The 20631-nt window shown below is 41.4% G+C and overlaps 2 protein-coding genes across 3 annotated transcripts; one reads left to right on the forward strand and one right to left on the reverse strand.

Annotated features, from left to right (window-relative positions):
- Positions 1-214: 214 nt before the first annotated feature.
- Positions 215-4654, reverse strand: gskip (gsk3b interacting protein). The gene is made up of 3 exons (XM_030443485.1): positions 4362-4654; positions 1768-2013; positions 215-1378 (listed from the first exon to the last, which is right to left on the reverse strand). The coding sequence occupies exons 2-3, from the start codon at positions 2008-2010 to the stop codon at positions 1220-1222; spliced, it is 402 nt and encodes a 133-aa protein (XP_030299345.1). The 5' UTR covers positions 2011-2013; positions 4362-4654; the 3' UTR covers positions 215-1219.
- atg2b (autophagy related 2B) lies at positions 4645-20336 on the forward strand. Of its 2 annotated transcripts, none has more exons than XM_030443482.1 (43): positions 4645-4721; positions 5400-5812; positions 5918-6080; positions 6215-6367; positions 6460-6562; positions 6795-6957; positions 7042-7221; positions 7333-7429; positions 7527-7691; positions 7801-7952; positions 8499-8610; positions 8890-9133; positions 9235-9397; positions 9545-9637; positions 9732-9920; positions 10086-10359; positions 10442-10550; positions 10629-10830; positions 11357-11499; positions 11954-12111; positions 12234-12409; positions 12512-12662; positions 12765-12967; positions 14252-14332; positions 14427-14533; positions 14621-14713; positions 14815-14885; positions 14976-15052; positions 15156-15326; positions 15414-15546; positions 15634-15833; positions 15925-16154; positions 16253-16370; positions 16467-16658; positions 16736-16837; positions 16968-17046; positions 17180-17390; positions 17487-17556; positions 17640-17722; positions 17850-17971; positions 18528-18682; positions 18781-18930; positions 19017-20336. In XM_030443482.1, the coding sequence occupies exons 2-43, from the start codon at positions 5651-5653 to the stop codon at positions 19245-19247; spliced, it is 6231 nt and encodes a 2076-aa protein (XP_030299342.1). In that variant the 5' UTR covers positions 4645-4721; positions 5400-5650; the 3' UTR covers positions 19248-20336. The 2 variants fall into 2 exon arrangements, with proteins under 2 accessions (XP_030299342.1, XP_030299343.1); XM_030443483.1 differs by lacking the exon at positions 4645-4721 and adding an exon at positions 4728-4838.
- The last annotated feature ends 295 nt before the right edge of the window (positions 20337-20631 follow it).

A 20631-nucleotide genomic window follows, 5' to 3' on the forward strand; every position in this document is an offset into this window, starting at 1 on the left:
TAGCAATACACTTGTTACATTGAATAGCGAAACCAAACATTTGACTTCCTCAAAAGCGGCACATGATGTTGCGGTCACTGGATGGCAGCTGGGAGGAAATTATATTTGTCTTTTGAAGGTAAGTTGCCTTGCTTGTAAACCTTGGCCTGATGTATTATCTACTGTCAGACATTTGTAGATTGTGATTGAAGTTTTAAAAAAAACCAAAAACAAATTGACATGTCACAATTCTGAGAATTTTATTGGTCTGAGCAAAGGCCAGCAGCAAGGAATAACTGAATGCAAAGGAAACATGTTTTCTAAGATTTCACAACACTGACGCTCACAAGATCATCAGGTCCTATACACAATAAACCAATATTTAAAAGTAGTTCAAAAGTCTGGTACAGGTTTAATAAATGGCTGTGCATTATGACAAAATGAACCAAAAGTTGGATAAAACCAATACAAAACATTTAAACCACAAGGATAGCCTTGATATTTCTTTAAGCAAACGTTTGAAATGCAAGCATGAGTTGCAATACACTGTATGGAGGGGAAACAAAGAGGAACCCAAACAATTAACTTGATTTATGACATCAAACCTTTTAAATTTAAGTTTCTGACCTCATTATCCATGTGAGAGCACAACCCATTATCAATACAAAATGTACTTTTCTAACCAAAAGTCAGTCATTAAGGCAGCATGTATGAGTTGCTCTGAAAGAATATAGCTTTGGCTCTTTCACTGAGTCACCTGGTGAATACGAACAAGTTGTGTATATTTGATCAGTTATCAGGTCATAGCTTTAGTGCAAGCGAGGCAGAGGAGGGGGTCAGTAATTCACATAACTTGCGGCTTCTTTTTCTCAGCAATGGGTACAAAAAGGTGCAGAATCCTCAAATACTGCACAGGTACAAATGTGTAGCGTGTGGAAGCGGGAAGATCTTTCCACAGTTAAAGTCAACACACAATGTTGCAAAAGAGCCCATACAGCCAATCCCCAGCAGTCACTGAAGTGACTAAACTAACATGAAGTCATTCAATGATATGAAGGTCAGAACAAAGCAAACTCGATAGGGCAGGGTACCCCACATTGTAGTGGTAGCTAGGCAGGTGGAAATCTATATAGGCTATAATATTTGAGCAGACTTGGTTATGGTTGGCTCATATCCAAATACACCCACATCATCAACCTCCATTCCACTTGTACAGCTTTTGCAGCATCTTGGTCCTGTTTTATTGTCCATTTTGCTTCAGTCTCTCCAGCCGCTGGAGCAAAGCATTACCAAAGGCTTCTCTGTAACCGGGACTCAGCTTGTCTAGAAGCGAGTAAACAGTCTCGTGATACTGGGTGTTCAAATCCTCGTCCACTTGATCGAAGGCGTAGCCTACCACCTGTTTGGGAGAGGGATTTATTGTGAAAATCAGTATTGTTTGGGGTCTGAAACATGCACAAACTAGAAACCACAGTGTGAGTATCTTACTAAGGCTGCATTGTTGACCATTTTCTTGTTTAATCGATTAGTTGTTTGGTCTATAAAATGTCAGTTTTTCCCAAAACTCAAGATGATGACCTAAAAATGTCTTGTTTTGTCCACAACCCAAAGATATTCATTTTTCTGTCATAAAGGACTAAAGAAACTTAAACTGAAATATTCACATTCATGAAGCTGGAATCAGTTTTTTTCAGACTTTTTTTTCATAAATTACTCAAACTGACGAATCGATTATCAAAATAGTCTGTGATTGATTTAATAAATGACAACTAATCGATTACACCTTACCCTTAGTCCCGCCTCTGTGAGCTCCAGACAGTACCGGTTTCCCTCCCTTGTTTCCACATTTATGTAGGCCACGTCTGATGCACTGGTGAGACTTTGTGACACGTGCATTTCAGAGACGGCAAAAAGTACGTCATTGACCACCGCTTCTGCTTCCAATCTCATGTCCTTGACGTCACCGAGCACGACACAGTCCTCATCAAATGAAGAGACGATGGCTTCCTCGGGCTGGCAGTCTACCTCCATCCCCTAAAACAGAACGACATTTATGACTCAGCTGAAGCCCAGATGTTACTGCTTGCCATTAAAGCCTGCTGACCGATACAATGATTGACAGAGGGCTGCCTGACACACACATTGTCTGCTCGACTGTCATATAGAAACAAGATGTACTCATTGGACTTAACACTCCTGTCACACATTATCTACAGTGAGACAGTAATTAGGTAAAATAATGTATTTTTAACTCTACCATAAACCTTTATAAATATATATTTGTCCAGGGTCAGCAGGGTTGCGGTTCATCTTGCAGTGACGGTGTATCACGATGTTTCTGAAAGGTTCATTCTCTGAAGAAAAAAGCAGAACTGAAACAAATGTGCATCCAACTGTTCTGTGAGTTCTTTTTTAGTGGAATAATTTAAGTATATAGCATCCTCTATGAGAGGTTGTTAGTGCGAAGAAAGGTTAAACCAATTTGAAATTTTGGTTAAACTTGACTATTAAATTAAAATGACTTTAACTCCTGGAAGTAAATATAGCTAAACTATACAAGTGTTCAAAAGATCAATATCCAAACTAACTTTCAGAGACACTTCCTTCTTCCCTGACATAAAAACACACACAAACAAGTTTTATGATGCTTCACTGTTGTTCACCTGCTAGGTTATGGTGTTACTGTCCATCATTCAGATGTAGGTGTTGCAGCAGTGTACCACTTTTAAGATACTAAGACGGACTGTTATCAAACGGTGTACATTTGCTTATCTAAGGTATTAAATTTAACTGTATTATTGTTTTTAAAAATAAAAATCATTTCAAGCTTACATCAAAATTCATGTCCATCAGGACGGAATATTTTGGTGCGTTTGTTGAACAATCTGCATCTTGTTTTGCTTCATTTATGCCAGGGGGCAGTCTGTGGTGCATTCCTGCATGTCAGCTGAGGCCTCTTCCTTCACATCTGGCTCTGTCATTGTTGATTCTGCTGGCTGGATGCCTTTATGGGCAATGAGCCCTCAGTAGTGACGGCTGATTGTGAAACACACATCAGCCTTTACTAAACCTGTTCCTTCCACCTTGTTGACCTCAAACTAATGTGGCTGCAACAGGTTAAACAAGTGATTCTGTCATTTTTATGTGAGAAGTATTATTATTGTTCATGCCTTTGTTATTACACATACAACTAACACACAGCACCAGTTAGGTTGGGCTCCAAGTTGTCTGAACCAAAAGAAAATCCCACTGTCCATTTTTACGATTACATTCGGCAGATTATACTTAGATGAAGATAAAGACAATGTGCAATGTGTTAGGTTTTCAAGAATGAATCTTCAACGCTGGATTGTGCTGATCATCAAATCGACAGATTGAATGATAGTTGAAGACCTACTGGCACATTCACCTACATTCAGTAGAGGAGGGTGTATTTAGATCCTTTGCTTAAGTGAAAGCAGCAGTGCCCCAATGAAAGCATAATCAATTACAAGCAGAAGCAATGCAGTGACTTACTATGCAATGCAAACATCATCAGCAAATCGCACTGCTGTAATTGTACGTTTTAAGGAAAATGCAGAGGTTTTAATGCAGAAATGGTGTGTTTGAAGCATTGTATAAAATATTGCATTGATTGATTCTTATTACTTTTTCAATGCAATAATATGTATATGGCATTTTATAGGTTTAATTTGTCAAAGGGGAGCTGATTTTAAATATTTAATACAGTGTTGAGTCGCTTGATCTAGAAATATATCTCTTATTACATAAATGTAGTGGAGTAAATAGAAAAAAAGACCCTCTGAAGTAGAAGTATAAAGTCGAATGACATGGAAGTACTCAAATACTTAAACGTTGCACTGAAATACAGCACTTCAGTAAATATACTGAGTCACTTTCCATCACAGCTGGGATTACATGAGTATAACAATCACGCAACATGTTTTTTATACTTTAAAATCGGCATGACAGCGACATCCTGAGGACTGCTTCTTGTGTAGGAGGCTGGGGATAAAAATATAGCTGGTCGCTGTCCCTCCTACAGACATCATTAATCATAATTAATATTGTATAAATTAGCAAATTTCATGCAAACGCGGTAATTCGGCTAATCAACACACTTGTATTTAGCTCGACTGATACCGTAGTAAACTTAAAAGGCTAATGTTGCAAACATTTTGGGAGGAACTCAGGGAAAACTAACATTCAGCTCCTGCACTGCTTCAACAAAACTGACCGCTCTGTGGGCCATACTCGTCTTTCAGTCACTGTGTTTATATCTAAAACGTGCCTACTTCATACAAATAAAAGATTCAGCGCACCTTTGATGGGATTATTCTGCAATAATAGTTTCTAAAACAGGCTGCGTTCATTTTTCTCACCTCCTCGCTTGTTGTGCTCTTCCGGGCTTGTGGAAGCTTCCAGCCCACTCGGAGCTCTCCACCGTGGAGAAGGTTCAGTCAAATGAGCGCTAGCTAACGCGCGGCAGATCACTTTTGAGGCTCAAAATTGTGGACAACCAGAGATTAAAGTCGCCTGCAAAAAAAGCACGCCGCCCCCTGTTTCTATTTTATGTGCTTCGTGACTAAATAACTACCTAAATGAAATCCCGACCCAGTGAAATGTCCCACGGACCACGCAGTTCCGCCATGTTATGACGTCATTGGCTAATCCCGCCCCGGAGTGTGTAGGCTCAATTGGTGCGGAGTCATGAAAGTGTTTGTAAACAACTCAGTCAGAAGGTAACTTATGAGCTGCATTCATCTCTTCAACTCTGTTTGCGTACTCGTGCATGACGGCACACCGCGCTGCTGTATATATGTGTAGTGTTTCTCTTTGTCAGCAGACGTCTTACAAGTGTGGGTACATTTGAGAAATGTTTGATTTGAGTTTAGCTAGCTAGCAAGCTAACATGCACTGCTGTCAGCTTAGCCTGACGTTAGCCGGCTATGCTAATGTTTACTCGTTCTGCCTATAGCAGTGGCTAGCTAAATGCGCTGGCCTCATACTTGCTAGCCGGCTAGTTAGCCGGGTGACATGCCTTTGTCTAGCCAGAAGTCAAAGCGCATCTCCTGTCACTCGACCACGATGACAGCCCTGTTTATGTAAACATAGCTAAGGGTAGCTAGCGACGTGTCTGTGGCATGCTAATAGTTATTTCGCAAGTGTGTTTGGCTAGTTTGTACCGGCTGTAGAATGTGGAAAAAAAATGTGGACAAACACCAACATCATTAGGACATTTCATGTTACTATATTATAACGTCACTCGGGAGCAATTTAAATCAGTATCTGTCTTAAACTGACGCTTTAACGAAGCTTGTTGTTGTCGACTGTGTTGTCCGTAGACATCTCGTGCCAAGTCTCATGTTGTGTCCAGTGTACAATTACAAATCTAGGGCACCATATGTGTCTTTCCATAGGCGCAGCAAACTGGAGTCGGACCAATTCTCTCACATATCCCCGAGTGTCAACACATCCTCCAAAGTGTCCCTGATCTTGGGATATGAAGGGTGTTTGAGCTCACGATTTCTCCATGTCTTTAAGTCGACGGGATGACACGACTGTAACGCCAGTGATTAATTCAAAGCTGTCTAAGTAGGTATAGCATACCGGTTGCAGAGCCTCCAGATCCATTTGATTACCCTGTGTACTGTCCAGCTATCACATTAAGATGCCGTGGCCATTTTCGGAGTCCATCAAGAAGCGGGCCTGTAGGTACCTCCTGCATCGATACCTGGGCAATTTTCTGCAGGAGAAGCTGAGCTTGGATCAGCTCAGTTTAGACCTCTATCAAGGCACTGGATCACTTGCACAAGTGCCATTAGATAAATGGGTATGTTTGTGATTTTGTGTCTTGAAATACAGCTGATTAATTAATTTGATTTAAATGGAATCTGCATTAATGAAAAGAGCTACAGCATTATTTCTTGTTCCTCAGTCGCTCAATGAGCTCTTAGAGACGGCAGATGCCCCTTTTGAGGTAATCGCGGGGTTCATCCAGACAATTTCTCTGACCGTCCCATGGGCAGCACTCCTGCAGGAAAACTGTGCACTGGAGGTCAAGGGGTTGGAGATGGTGCTCAGACCAAGACCAAGAATAGGTGAGTAGAGACGCTTTTTAGTAGAGATGATGTGCCACTACACCAACATCTGTGAAAAAGTGTTTACATGAATGGTAGTTGGTGAGTAAATGTACTGAAAAGTAAATGACTGTCACAACTGGCTGTATTTCCAGCATCTGGCACTGAGCCCATGTACTGGTCCAGTTTTATGACAAGCAGCATGCAGCTCGCCAAAGAATGTCTGAGCCAGAAACTCACCGACGACATGGGAGAGAGCTTTCAGCCTTTTGAGGGATTAGAGAAGTTTGCAGAAACGATAGAAACAGGTACATTATGTCTCAACTGTTAAGCAGCATTTCTAAGATTTAACAGCCAAATATTATGTAAAGTAACTCATTCTAAATTCCTGTCTTTGCAGTTCTGAGAAGAGTGAAAGTGACATTTGTGGATACTGTTCTCAGAGTCGAACACATTCCAGAAAATTCTAAAACTGGGATTGCCCTTGAGATTCGAATCAACAAGTAAGTCTGGACAGTCAGTGGGACAACAGGCAACTTCCAAAACATTCTAAATAATGTTTTAACATCACAACCCATTATTTATATAACCTCTCAAATCTAAAATCTGTAATCAATAAGAAAGAAAGAGATGTCACTAAGGGGAAGTAATATAATATTGAATATTGAATATAGATGTCCCTAATATGTAGTACATGCATTGCATTAAGATAATTTTGTTTGTGGATGTTTGCAGGATTGTTTACTGCGATGAAACAGACGAGGAGACTTCAAATGTTAATGTGCATCAGCCAACCACATTTGCACATAAAAACCTGCAGATGGAAGGCATCTCCATATTTTGGGATGAGTTCTCAGATGTGTCTCGTGCTGGTTGTAAAACTTCCCCCACTCCAACGGTAGGTGTAGAGGTTTTTTTTAAATGGCATAAAAGAGTTGTAGGTCCAAGCCTTTTTTGAAAATGCATATCTCTTATTTTGCAGGAAACTGAGCCAAAGCTGTCCCCCAGCTGGAATCCAAAAATAATATGCGAGCCTCATCCCCAGTTCACAGAGCCTGTATCCTCAACAACACCCTTCGAACCTGTGCAGGTTGGGAGCCTCGGTGGTAAAATAGAGTTGTCCCTCACTCTGAAAAACAACCTAGCAATGCCTGGAGCAAAGGTAAACAAACCATTTCTTAATAATGAAAGATTCTCTGAAAATACAGTCCTCACTGTTATGAACTATTGGTAATTGGTATTAACAAGGGTGTTTTTATATGTTTCGTTTCAGCTGGATGTTGTTGGACATATTGATAGACTTCTTATTCTACTGTCTCCACGCCAAGTTCATCTTCTTCTGGACTTGTTTGGAGCTTTCTCTGGTGGAGGTGAGCACCCCTCTGTTAGCAGATCATATGGAACATGAGCAATTAGTTACTTGGAAATAGAGTGAAAAAAAGAGTATTTCTTATTCTTTGTGTGAAGGTTCACAGGAGTGGGCTAAGGATAGAAAGAGCCGACCCATACAGCAGGAGGATGAGTATCGCCTCCACATGGAACTGAACCGCTGTCTAAAGAAGGATACCACTGTGCTGGGAACAGACCCTGACCTCTTTGAGAGCCAGACCACTAGAACTGTGTCTAGTCGAGGTTGGACTAAAACACCATTCTCTAACCGCTGACCTTTCTAAGAAAACATGGTTGCAGCTATCTAATGAAATTTGTTGTTTCTTTTTCCTTTCTACCGTGGGTGATGTAGATGATGTGTTCTTCTCCATGGCAGACATGGATATGTCTCACAGCTTGTCATCCCTTCCTCCTCTGGGTGAACCACCCACAGTTGACTTGGATTTGTCCCTCAATAGCAACTACTCTGCCTCCCCAGGGGAATCTCCTTCTGGAAATGCAACAGTAAGTCTTCCATCTTTAACTTGAATCATCACAGCAAATTGAAATGTTATGTAGGTGAGCACAGTGCTCTGGTGGTCTGGTTACTGTACTCTTTTCTATTCTCTTCCTTTACTGTAGACATGGGCATATACATATGTACTAACAGATTCATGACAAACCCGAAAACAAAAGACAACACTAAGCATATTCTCCTCACTGTTTACAATGACAGAGTCCTCTTTATATGTAGCATGTTATATTTGTTTAATTACTTAAAGGTCTTGCATGAAAGAAGCACACAAAGGAAGGAAGTTCTTGTGTATATTTAGTGGGGAAAAAAGGGAAATACAACTTTTAGTCTACAGGATCACAGTCGTAATCAGTTGCCATTTTGAATCCTTCTTACGCAAGTTTTACTGTTTAAATTCAATGCATCTTGAAAAACACGTCTTTAAACTTGTAATTGATTCAACTTTACCATATGTTCTCCCACTGTATATCAGTGATCTATTTTCACTATGGGTGTTTGAGGTTGTGTTGTATATCAGATCATATCTGTGTTTGTAGGCTCTGTGGGATGATTACATGGATGTACCGCGACAAAGAGAAAAGCAGACTAACGAAACTCCCATCCAGTCACGGGATTCACAATTCCCTCAAAAATTACTGAGACAGACTTGTAAGTATCACAATATATCAGTTTATTTCTGCATCAGTACTAGTCCCTCATGGCTGTTTGCCAAAGTAAATAAAAGGAGTTTGCAGGTTGTTATTCCAAGCAAAGATTACATCAGCATATCTTCCTGATAAGAGATTTATCTGTAGTTGAAGGTATAATAAACAGTGATAATGAGTAGAGAAGTAGTTGGCTCGAGTAGACTTTACAAACACGCAGCCCACATTTCACCAGAGGGAAAATTAACGATCTGTATGTTAATGAGCCGTGGTCGTATTTCAGCCCATCCATCCAAAACCCACGGTGATGAGTCACGGCCAGAGCTTGTGTTAAAGTTGACGTTGAGTAGCCTGGCTATCTCAGTCCTCCACATCGACCCGCTGCCACCACCAGATGCTGCTCCGAGTCCCCTTGGCCCTCTTGCTGCACACTTCTTCAGCACGGTGGATCCAGGCCATCTCGCCCCTGCTGCTTTCCTTCAGTCTCGGACAGTGTTTAACAAGGCCTGCCCCCATGACCATCTCAGGTGCACTTTTATTTATCAATAATTCCTGTTAAAGCATATAGTGGCACAGAAATGTCATTAAAGTGTTTTGATATGTTTCTGATCTGGATTTATATTTGCAGATTTGTGGCTCAGGGCCTGAAGATAAAGTACGAGCACTGTCAGGGATCCAGCCTGCGGACTTTTAGCACTGATGTCTCCCTAAATCAGATGGAGTTTCTGGAGTGTCTGTTCCCCTCTGAGGCTGTCAGTGGCGGCTCCCAGAGAGGCATTCAGTACACTGAGGTTAGAGTTTGAAGCCTGACCTAAGCACATTTTGCATTGTGCTGTGCTTTGGTTGGTTAAACACTGCACAGACATTCAGTACGCCTGAAAATTGCTGCTGGCATGACATTAGGAGTGTTTCTCACTAGTTTCTCTGTCACACCTCAGCTCCTGACATTTGACACCGCAGCCAGTGCTGATGTGCCACTTACCACCTGCCTTCACCTGCTTTACAAACAGGCCGAGCGCAGAGGCCCCCAGGTAACGGCATTTATCAGTCCAACATGACACCACAGCACTAACACTTAACACTCGTCGGGCTTCTGCTCAGCCAACCCTTCGCTTCTCTGCACAGGGCGGGCAGGTTCGCCTCAGCACCATTCCCAGGAAAGCTGAGATACAGGTGGAGCTGGGCCCTGTGCGCTGTGAGCTGGACATCAGCATCGTAGACCGTCTCAACTCATTGCTACAACCTCAGAAGCTGGCTACCACAGAGCTGATGGCCTCCCACTTGTACACATCCTATAATAAACATGTCAGCTTGGTAAGAGCATCCCAAGAAATGTTAATTAAGATGAAAATATTTGTTATTTTTGCATTATTTTCTGCCCCTAAATCCTATACACTAGACCTTTAGACTTGGATTAAGAAAGGTAGAACTGTTTCTACAACTTGTATATAATTACTTTTTTCTTTACTCATTTCGCAGCATAAAGCCTTTACAGAGGTTTTCCTTGATGACAGCCATACACCCACCAACTGTCATGTATCGCTGACTGTGAACGCCCCATTGCTGGGCCTTGCAGTCCGATTCCCCATCCCTGACCTGCGCTCAGATCAGGAGAGGGGTCCGTGGTTCAAGAAGTCTCTGCAGAAGGAAGTTCTCCACCTGGAGCTTGAGGACCTGGAAGTAAAATCAGAGTTCATGGGAGGCAGCTCTCCTGAACAAACAAAAATGGAGCTCACCTTTAGAGAGCTTATTGGTATGTGATCTGAAGGGGAAAGAAAATCTAAGCATCTCCCTGATGTTTCCTTGCTTTTTAACTGCTTATTTTCTTTGCATAGGGAAGTTTCAGGAGGAGCCAGATCAACCAGCTGTGCGGTTCCTCAGAGTGTCCCACACCATGGATGGCGACATGGCAACATCTGAAAGTGTAAAATTTGATTGGCCGAGGTAAGTTTACCTAACAAACCTCAACTGATCTTTCAGTTCAGGGAGAATCTCTCAGTGACATACAATCTCTCTGAGCAGGGTTGTGCTCAAGATGAACCCAACTGCAGTCCACTCAATCCTTGAGCGGGTGACAACTGAAGATGACGAGGGGGCTGAGGACCATTCCCTTGAAGAGGAAGAGGAGGAAGGGGCTGCTCATTCACTGAAGGATGTGTGTGACTTTGGGAAGCCAGAGCCATCACCCTTTTCCTCACGAAGGGTTATGTATGAGAATGAAGAGGTAGGTCATGGCTTAAGGGCCACATCCAAAATGTTGATATGCAGCCAATTACTTTATATTTTATGAATAATTTTGAAATGGAGTAATTTTATTTTAAACCACCAAGTAAATGCACTGGAGCCCAAATGTATTGGCTTAGAAATTGTCCAGGTGTATACTTTTTGAATCTTATGATCTACCCAGTTTTGACCAAAGCCAGTCATAATATGTAAGGAATGCACAGATATGCTTGACTTTATGAAAACACTCACTGGACATCCGCAAACCTTCAATTACACTATTAAAAATTTTGAAGCACACATATTTACTGATATTTGAAGAGTTCCTTTTGCTTTATTGAAGAATTGTCGTTACAGTTTTGGTCTAAAGCAGGTGGACTTCATGCACGTGGATATATTTGCATTCAGAAGCGTGAGGGTATCCTCTGGTTGATGTATTCAAATGTATGACAGATGCTTTGCGTACCTGACCTGTTGACAAAGCAGGTGGCAACAAGTCCATGTTTAGAAAATATTTTTGATTGCAGATGGTCATCCCTGGTGATGTCGCAGAGATGACGGAGTTTCAGGAAAAAACCATGAACAATTCTCGCTTCATCCTTGAGTTGTGTTTCCCCAATGTGCAGTTAGTCCTCCCCAGCAAGGCATTTTATGAAAAACTACACAACAGGTACGGAATTTGCAATGTCACAGTTGAAATTACAGCCAAACTGCTAGGGGTATTACGATTCTCAAAATCCACAATTCATTTTGACTTTCGATTACCCCAACCCTAACCCTATTTTCGATTCAAACATTTTTCCTGCTCTGACTGCCTGTTGTTAGACTGCCGAGTCTTGGCTTGTAAAGATCAAAGGATCATTGTTTTCTGCAGAGTTCCTAAAGTCTCAAAAGGTGACTGTCAGTAACCTGTCATACACAGTTCATTCAAAAAAAAAAAAGAGTTAAGCCGTAGGCCAGGAAAGCAATTAACATTTACATTTTACATTTATACATAAATCTGTTTTGTAATTAGCTGAAACCCAAATTAAGTGCTGTGGCCAAGACTCCTTTAACAAGATACCTATCAAAATACTAACCCCTACCTGTCCTGTAAGAACAAATGTATATTCTCATTATTTTAGGATAAACAATGACCTGCTGCTTTGGGAGCCGACTGCTCCGTCTCCAGTTGAGACAGTAGAAAGCATGCCGTATGGAGTTGGGCTCTCTGTCGCCAGTCAGCTGATCAATACTTACTCCAAGGACAGTTTCAGTCAGTTCCGCTCGACTGGTCCCGAAGGTGAGATGACAGAAAACACTAGCTATTCATTTGGGTCAGACTCTTCTTATTGAAGTAGAAATATAAATGTCTTATGTGAATTGTGATTAACTTCATAGTAATGCTTTACGTTTCATTTTCAGATGAGACCAGTGGGTCAGAAGAAGAGACCATGCACTACTACTCTCCTGCCTCTGAGCTGGGTCTCCGGTCTCGCAAGAAGAAAAAGCCTAAAGTGCCGAGCAAGACTTCCCAGAGCCTGTTCTCTGTCATCATCAGTGTCAATCATGGTCTTGTGGCTCTTCAGAGTAATGCTAAGGTAAACTCTAACCATTTTTGATATCTCTTACAGTTTTATCCTTATTGATGTAAAACATGTTTGATGGACGTTGAGATTAAGTTTCAATCTTTTGTCTTTCAGAAGGAGGATAAAACCGTGCTAAAAAACAAACATGGCGAGTTCTGGCTAGAGGTGAAAAATGCTGTGCTGTTCAGTGTGACGCAGTATGAAGGCTATAAAGATCAACACTACATCTGCTTCCACACTAGTAGTATTTGCATGTATCATCAAGGTAAACCAGCTACAAGTATTTACTATACTCTGTCAATGCACTGTTCTAATGTCATTCATGTACTTCTCTTTCACTGATGTCTCACTCTGTTATCATGCTCAGGACTTGTGGATGGGGGCCCCTCTGTATCAGACATCAAGTTGCCATGCAGGACACATCCCCACTGGTTGGAACAAACCATCTACCAATCAGAGACACCTCCTGAGAGATCCTCCACACCCTCGGAGGGAATTGGTCTGGAGGCGCGCAGCATGGTGTCTGTCGCTGTCAAAATCTCATCACAGAATGCAGAACGGAATGTCAAGGTAAGGAAGGCCAACTAACTATGTATTGATTCTGTCTGATGAATTGCTTACACCCCCTAGAATCAAACGGCATGTATTCGCTACCCCAGAGTCAATGTTCCAACAGTCCACTTGTTAAGATTGTCTTTAATGTACAGAAAAAAATTACACAAAACATATTATATTTTTATTGGTGGCCTCCAATAGGAATAGAATTTTCTTTTGCATACCAATAAAGGGTAAAACAAAGTACTATAAGGGTTGGTGTTGGTGGCTGTATTGCAAGTGGAAAACAGCAATTGAGAAAAGTGTTCTCTATAATGTACTTTCGATACATTTGCCAATAAACAAAGCAAATATTAACTCACCGTATTTTAGTTTGTTTTGATGTTAACTCACTCATGCATTATATGAGAGATGCTCAAGTGACGAAAGGAATTCCAGTACCACATTAATCCTTTTGTTCCTTTATCCCTCATGAATGTTCCTTTGTTACAAACCCTTCTTAAGTTTTGATTAACAGGGACTCTTATCATGTTCAATGTTAAGCTGGTGCTCCACAGAGCTTGAGCCTTCAAAGCTTGAGCCCTGCTATTTGTTTGGAATATGTTGATTAAGACAGTCATGGCAAATTGTCAGCCTCAAAAGACACCTTCATGACTATATTTGCCCTTTAGATGGCGCTACTGTCTAGTAAAGTAACTTTTCTTGATTTACTCTTCGACCTAAACCAAGCTATGTAAGTGCATGGTAAATACCTGTGTTTTCTAAGTGGGGCCCTTTATGTACTGCCTGAGTAGTCAAATAATGGGCAACTGAGTCAACATTTCCCTGGCCTGGCATGATAACATGTTGATTACTGAATTATTCCTGGAATCACACCTTTGCAGTAGCATTTGTCTCAACACAAATTTAAAAACATAATATGTAATATTTCTCCATTAAAACGTAAAAAGAACACTAAATAGTATAGAAAAAATACTAGTCTTTTGTTATATACTTTGAACAGTTGTGTATTTTCATTAACCAGAATGTTTCCAACAATGTTCAAACCCAGAGAGATCTGATCAAGGTAACTGCATTTTATTTGGTCAACTGTCGATGTAACGTCTATGGAAACATCAGATGATCCATCAAAATGTGAAGAAGAAAGTCGATGATCATGACTGAACATTCACATTTCTGCCTAAGTCATGTTGACATTGTATTACTATTTTCAAGTCCTTGAACCAGTGTTTAAAGCGTATCATTCAGCTCACTTTTTGTTTACTGCTCACTGTGGTGATGTGTGCTTTTCTTTTGCAGGAATTTCTGGTTGCTGTTGGAGTGAGAGGAGCCACGCTGCAGCACAGAGTGGTCCCACCCAGCTTGGGCTGGTATGACCAGGTAGGCCAAGATGGAGCTACCATTTCACTAACATTGACAAAACCTAAAATACAATGTATTTAAAATCAAACATTTGTAATCTTCTGTGCAACAGATTGTTGACTTTTTGAATGTTTCCGATGAGCCTGTGTTGGGTTACGCCCCTCCTACGTCTGTCACCACCCTACATTTACACCTGTGGAGCTGCTCTCTAGACTACAGGTAAGCAGACTTCATAACTCTTCCTAAATAGTAACTTGTTGTGTGTGTGTGTGTGTAGTGTCATGAGGCTTTTTTTTCTCTTGGCAGGCCCCTTTATCTGCCACTCCGATCACTGCTGGTCGTCGAGACTTTCAGCATCTCCAGCAGTGTCTCCTTGGACCACTCTTCTTCAACTCTCAGGTATAAAAAGCCTACTAGTTTTGTCACTCATGCAATGTGACATGATTGCGCTGAATTCATAGAAAAAGTTGCCCTTGCTGAGTATAATATGTTGTGCACAGGATCATTTTGGACGAAGCGGCTCTGTTCCTCTCAGACAAGAGTAACGCTGTCTCTGTCAATCTAGCACGTGGTACGTTGACTTCAGTGTTGATTTTGAAGAACTTGCTTGAAAGTGTTAAATGCAGCTTTGGTTTATGTTTTCTTTTGATTTTTTTGTCAGACTATGTCCAAGTGGTAGACATGGGAACATTGGAGCTTCGGATTACAGCTGTCAAACCTGGAGTGGATGGAAAGTTGGTAAGAGTCGTCTGACTCTAAATAACATTAATGTTTAAAGCTTTCTCACTTGACAATAAGGTTGGAAATTTTGATCATCGTCTTTTTGTCTCTTGGTTGACAGTCAGAACCCAGATTTGAGCTGCGCTGTTCCAGTGATGTCATTCACATCAGAACATGTTCCGACTCCTGTGCCGCCCTCATGAACCTCATCCAGTATGTAGCCAGCTATGGAGACTTACTGCCCCCTGCAGAACCAGAGGCCAAGCACAGCAGCACTACACAAAGAGCCAAGGTCAGCTGTGACGCCAACATATGCCAGCATTACATACTTGCAGTAAGAAGGGTCATACGCACTCAGCTTGAATGTGTTTTTTGACAGGTGGAGTTCCCCAGCCGGCCCACATCTCAGACCTCGCTGCTCGCTGAGACTGAGCAGCAGATGTTGCAGGATCTGATGAGTGAAGCAATGGAGGAGACTGACGGGCAGCACCCTGCAGCGCCGCAGCAGAATGGTAAAGACTTTGTTTAGTAAAGATTAACCTTTTCTTCTCCCATGAACTTTACTCAACTAGATTTTATACTTTTATAAACATCTGTAGGTGCACATGAGGAGCAGAATCAAGACCATGATGCGCCTCGCTCAGACCTATTCTTGTTCCCGGATGAGAGCGGAAATTTTAACCAAGAGCCAAGCCCCACTTACCCCATGCTTCACTCTCCTCTCATCACTCCTGTCCCTAACCTGGCCCAAGAGACGGACGACTTTTGTATCCTGGAGACACCAGGGTCCCGGGGAGAGGTCAGGATATATTTACACACAGTTATGGCTGCATGACAAAGAGACTGATCTGATCTGGTTTGTGCTCACTGGTAAGCATTGTGTGTTTCAGGATCTGGATCAGGAGCCAGTGGTAAAGCAGCTTACTTCAGACCCTGTGGAAATCAAAGATGATTACTTCAGTCAGCCCCTGGAGGGGAGTGATTCCAGCCGTGGAGCTATGAACTTTCCCATCCCAGAGGTGCGCTACCTCATCAAGGAGATCTCCGTTATCTGGCACCTCTATGGTGGGAAAGACTTTGGGAGTGCGACTTTCACCGCATCTCCTGCTAGAAGCCGAGGGTAAGACATTGACTATGTAACTGTGCACACACTGCTTAAATTATGCTCAAAGGGAAACAGACTTGCTGAATTTTTTTGTTATTTTCTCCACCTTGCAGGTCTACACCTCATAGCTCCCCCTCTCAAACGCCGGTCAGACAGGCCAAGGCTTCGGGACGGGCAGGAGGTGGAAGAGGAAGGAACCCTGATGTGCTGATGGAGATACAGCTCAGCAAGGTATAGTTCCTCTTCGCCTGGAATACATTTTTATTATTTAACCCTCACATAGATCACATAGATACCTTGTGTTGTTTCTTTTGACCTTTTTCCTAGGTGAGGTTTCAGCATGAGGTGTACCCACAGTCCCAGCTGGCTTCAGGGCCGGCGATGGATCAGCCAGTTTCTCGGCAGGTGTTCATTGTGCAGGACTTGGAGATTCGTGACAGACTGGCTACCTCACAGATGAACAAGTTCCTCTACTTGTATTCTAGCAAGGAAATGCCCCGAAAAGCCCATTCTAACATGGTGAGGAAAGCAACACACTCATATTAACCAAGTCAAGTCTTGGTCTGCTATAATTTCTTATCTGCTTTTGGTCTTAGTTGACAGTTAAGGCGCTGCACATGTGTCCTGAGTCAGGCCAGACTCCACAGGAGTGCTGTTTGCGTGTTTCTCTGATGCCTCTTCGTCTCAATATTGATCAGGTAAAAGATATGGTATAGAAAAAGATAAAATAAAAATAAGATAAAGGACTTTTCCAATGTATCAAAGATATCTCATATGTCTTCAGTAAAATGTCTTTAAATGACAGACTTGTTTTTGGTTTGTTTGAAGGATGCACTGTTCTTCTTGAAGGACTTCTTTGCCAGTCTTGCTACTGAAGTCGAGTTTTTCTCACCCCCTGCTCAAGAAGGTAAATCTCAAAATTCAGACCCAGTGCGTTGTTATTTGTCGCCCAGGGAGTAACACTCAGTAATCAACTATCCTGATCCAGAATTGCTTACTTCACTGTTAATGTTGATTCTTGATAATGTTTTGTTCTGCAGCTGTCTGCGTTTCCACAAAAAAAGCGGCTGCCCCAGAGATCTCCTGCAGCTTCTCGAAGCATGCCAGCGGCAGCCAAGACCCAGCCCCAATCATCTCAGTACCTGCTCAGAGACGTTTGAGCCACAATGGCTTCTCCACATCTGGCAGGGAAGAGTTGATTGACAGTGAAGCCTCTGCTCCTTCCTTCACAGACCAGCCCATCTTCTTTCGGTCAGTGTTAAATAACTAAAGGAGAAAAACATATAATAGTTAAATGAATAATTTAATTGCTTGTCTGTGTTGTGTAATGTTTTCCTCTCCTAATAGGGAGTTTCGATTTACCTCCGAGGTACCCATTCGCCTGGATTACCATGGGAAGCATGTTTCAATGGAGCAAGTAAGTTCTAAGGGGACTATGTATAAAAAACCCACTTAATTTATCTGTGCATTATGAATGATTTCATGACTGCTGTATTTCAGGGAACATTTGCTGGCATCATCATCGGGCTGACGCAGCTTAATTGTTCTGAGCTGAAACTGAGGCGTTTGTGCTATAGACAAGGGTATGTTTACCATAGTAATATATCCGATATCGTATCACAACACTGTACTTGCTCATCAACTGGTGATTCACTAATCACAGTGAAGTAACAACTTTTCCCAGGAAGCTGATACTTGTCTGTATTTTAGATTGCTAGGTGTGGATAAGCTGTTTTCCTATGCAATAAATGAGTGGCTGAATGACATAAAGAAGAACCAGCTTCCAGGTCTTCTGGGTGGCGTAGGACCCATTCACTCTCTGGTACAACTAGGTGAGTACAACACATGTTTATAACCTAGTCACCATAGTCACAACTAGCTATAAAAGTAATAGTAATAACAACAACCATAACAATAAACTTTACCTTTCATACAAGAAATGTAGATAGAAGTGCTTTAAAACAAATAAATTACATGCGCTAAATGCTTCCTATAAAAATAGAAATAATGAACATTGAAAACAGGGATATAAAATTAATGTAAAATAATTAAATAAAGCCCCCTTAATAATAATGATAGTGAGAATAAGATAAAGATGGAATGCCATAATTAGTTTAAATAGTAAAATGAGGCGGAATTGAGAAGAAGAGAATAAAACCCATGTTAAAGATTGTATACATCAAATGCATGGAATCACCTCAATTACAAGTGCAGCAGGCACAAGGCAAGGCGTAGACAAGTTTCAAGATTGAAAAGTGAATGTCCAGGTTTAATCTTTTTGTAGCTATGTTAAGTTTTATTTCATGATTACATTAATAAACTGCTGTGAAAATCAGTAACAGTGTGTGTGAGCTTACTGATTCAGGCTTGTCTGTCATAAATGTCCAGTTCAAGGATTCAGGGACCTGGTCTGGCTTCCGATTGAGCAGTACAGGAAAGATGGTCGAATAGTCCGCGGCTTTCAGCGAGGCACTGCCTCATTTGGAACTTCTACTGCTATGGCTGCTCTGGAGCTCACCAACAGGATGGTGCGGACCATCCAGGTAAACTTTCCACTATTTATAAAAATGGTCTGTATTTACTACAAATGCCATCATGAGGCATCAGACAATGTGTTGTGTATTGGGTGTGTCATCTTCAGGCAGCAGCTGAGACGGCTTACGACATGGTGTCTCCTGTGCCTGATGAGAGAGACACAAAGAGGATAAAACGGTTCACTCATTACGGACTGGCTCATCAGCCCGTTGACCTGAGGGAAGGTGTAGCCAAAGCCTACACTGTGGTAAAAGAGGTATAAAAAAATATTTAGAATATTAATACTTGAATAACATAAATAGAAAGAGTCTGTTTTCACAAGGATTGTATTTCCGTCTACAGGGGATCACAGACACAGCTTTGACCATATATGACACAGCCACTCGGGAGCACGAGCAGCGTGGGATGACGGGTGCAGTAGGTGGAGTTCTCCGCCAGCTCCCTCCAGCAGTGGTCAAGCCACTCATTATGGCCACTGAAGCCACCTCCAACGTCTTGGGTGGGATGAGGAACCAGATTCACCCTGATGCGCGCCAGGAGGAGTCTCAGAAATGGAGGCAGGGCGAGGAGTAATTCTTACTGCCATGTGGTACCTGAAACCAGTGACTGTGCAGAAGCAACAGCCAGTGTATTAAACTTTTCTTGGGAGCGTTTTCGAAGAGGAACATCTCGGAAGGTGCATTTACAGCCTCGGTGTAAATAAGATACTATTCATCTCGTGGCAATTTGAGCTACATGTGATTCTGCTTGTGTCAGCTTAACTGTTCCCTCACAGTGCCTTCATGGTTATCAGCATTGTCAAACTGTACCTTATTCAAAGGGATATATGTAGAGTAACGGGTTAAAGAGCCACATATCGTCTCCATATGGGATAGATACAGGCATTATAATGTAAAATCATAACAATGAAGAAATAGGCCTCTCACAAGGCACAAACATTTGCTTCATTCTCAAACAGCTCTGTTTACAAGTTGTATGTTGTTAAGTTCTTTATCCTATTTGGTGTCAAAAAACACTGATATTATAGGTGTAGAGACCGTTAATTTATATAACAAGCACTGTATGTGGGCCTTGTCATTTACTGTAAAAAATCCTAATGTGTAACATTTCATGCAAACATAAGAGAACAAATATAGAGATTGAATTGTTGTGTGAAGTTCTGTCATCAGCACTTTTAGGTGACTTTGAAGAGTTACTTGCTCAAATGAATGACGGGAGATGGGACGATTCCCCAAATTTGTTTCACAAGTTTGACAGTTTTATTTTGAGCTGTGATCAGTGTTTGTGTCATTTTTGCAAAAAGCTGCTTTTTAAAAAAAATAACTAAAAAAAACAAACCGTTTTAAATGTTGAATCGATCAGTCTGCTGCTCACATTTTCATATGATTGACACAAACTTGTACTAAAACACGATCTGCTCAAAATCTTGAAGGCAAAGTCTTAATATCCTGCACAGTTGATTTTTTTTTATTTTATTTTTTTTTTTAAGTGTATGTTTGGATATTGATATTTGGTATGTTGTGTTGCAGGCATCTGATTTACCCATGTTCTTTATGTGGACAGGATAATATTTCATGTACATACGTGTACATACAGTTGATTGATGAATTTGTATTAAAAGCATGAAAGGGAAATAAAAATGGCTCAATTCACCAGAGGAGAGACTGGCTCCGTGTGTATGTTTCTTCCCACCCCTTTATTTCATACAGTTAGGCTACTCGTTGTCGCGAATTGATCTGCAGTAGTTTCCGTATATGTTCGAAGGAAAAATATTTTTGTTATGCTTTCATTTGGATTGGCAGCAGTTTAATTCGTGCTTTTATTCTGAACAGGCAGCGTTTGTAGCTAAGAATTTTATTTTGAAAGGTATAAACCGTCAAATCGGAAGTTGATCTATTCACATGGAAACGGGGCTCATTTAACTGTTTTGAAGCTTGTCAGTGTGCTCTTTCGTCAT

This window comes from Sparus aurata, chromosome 16, assembly GCF_900880675.1.
Source record: "Sparus aurata chromosome 16, fSpaAur1.1, whole genome shotgun sequence".
Lineage (NCBI taxonomy): Eukaryota > Metazoa > Chordata > Actinopteri > Spariformes > Sparidae > Sparus > Sparus aurata.

Coding starts and splice junctions, on each gene's coding strand:
- atg2b (XM_030443482.1), top strand. CDS start 5,651: ATGCCGTGGCCATTTTCGGAGTCCATCAAGAAGCGGGCCTGTAGGTAC. Junction 9,638..9,731: donor CCGAGCGCAGAGGCCCCCAG/GTAACGGCATTT, acceptor TTCTCTGCACAG/GGCGGGCAGGTTCGCCTCAG. Junction 18,931..19,016: donor CCTACACTGTGGTAAAAGAG/GTATAAAAAAAT, acceptor TTCCGTCTACAG/GGGATCACAGACACAGCTTT.
- gskip (XM_030443485.1), bottom strand. CDS start 2,010: ATGGAGGTAGACTGCCAGCCCGAGGAAGCCATCGTCTCTTCATTTGAT. Junction 1,379..1,767: donor TCACAGAGGCGGGACTAAGG/GTAAGGTGTAAT, acceptor TCTCCCAAACAG/GTGGTAGGCTACGCCTTCGA.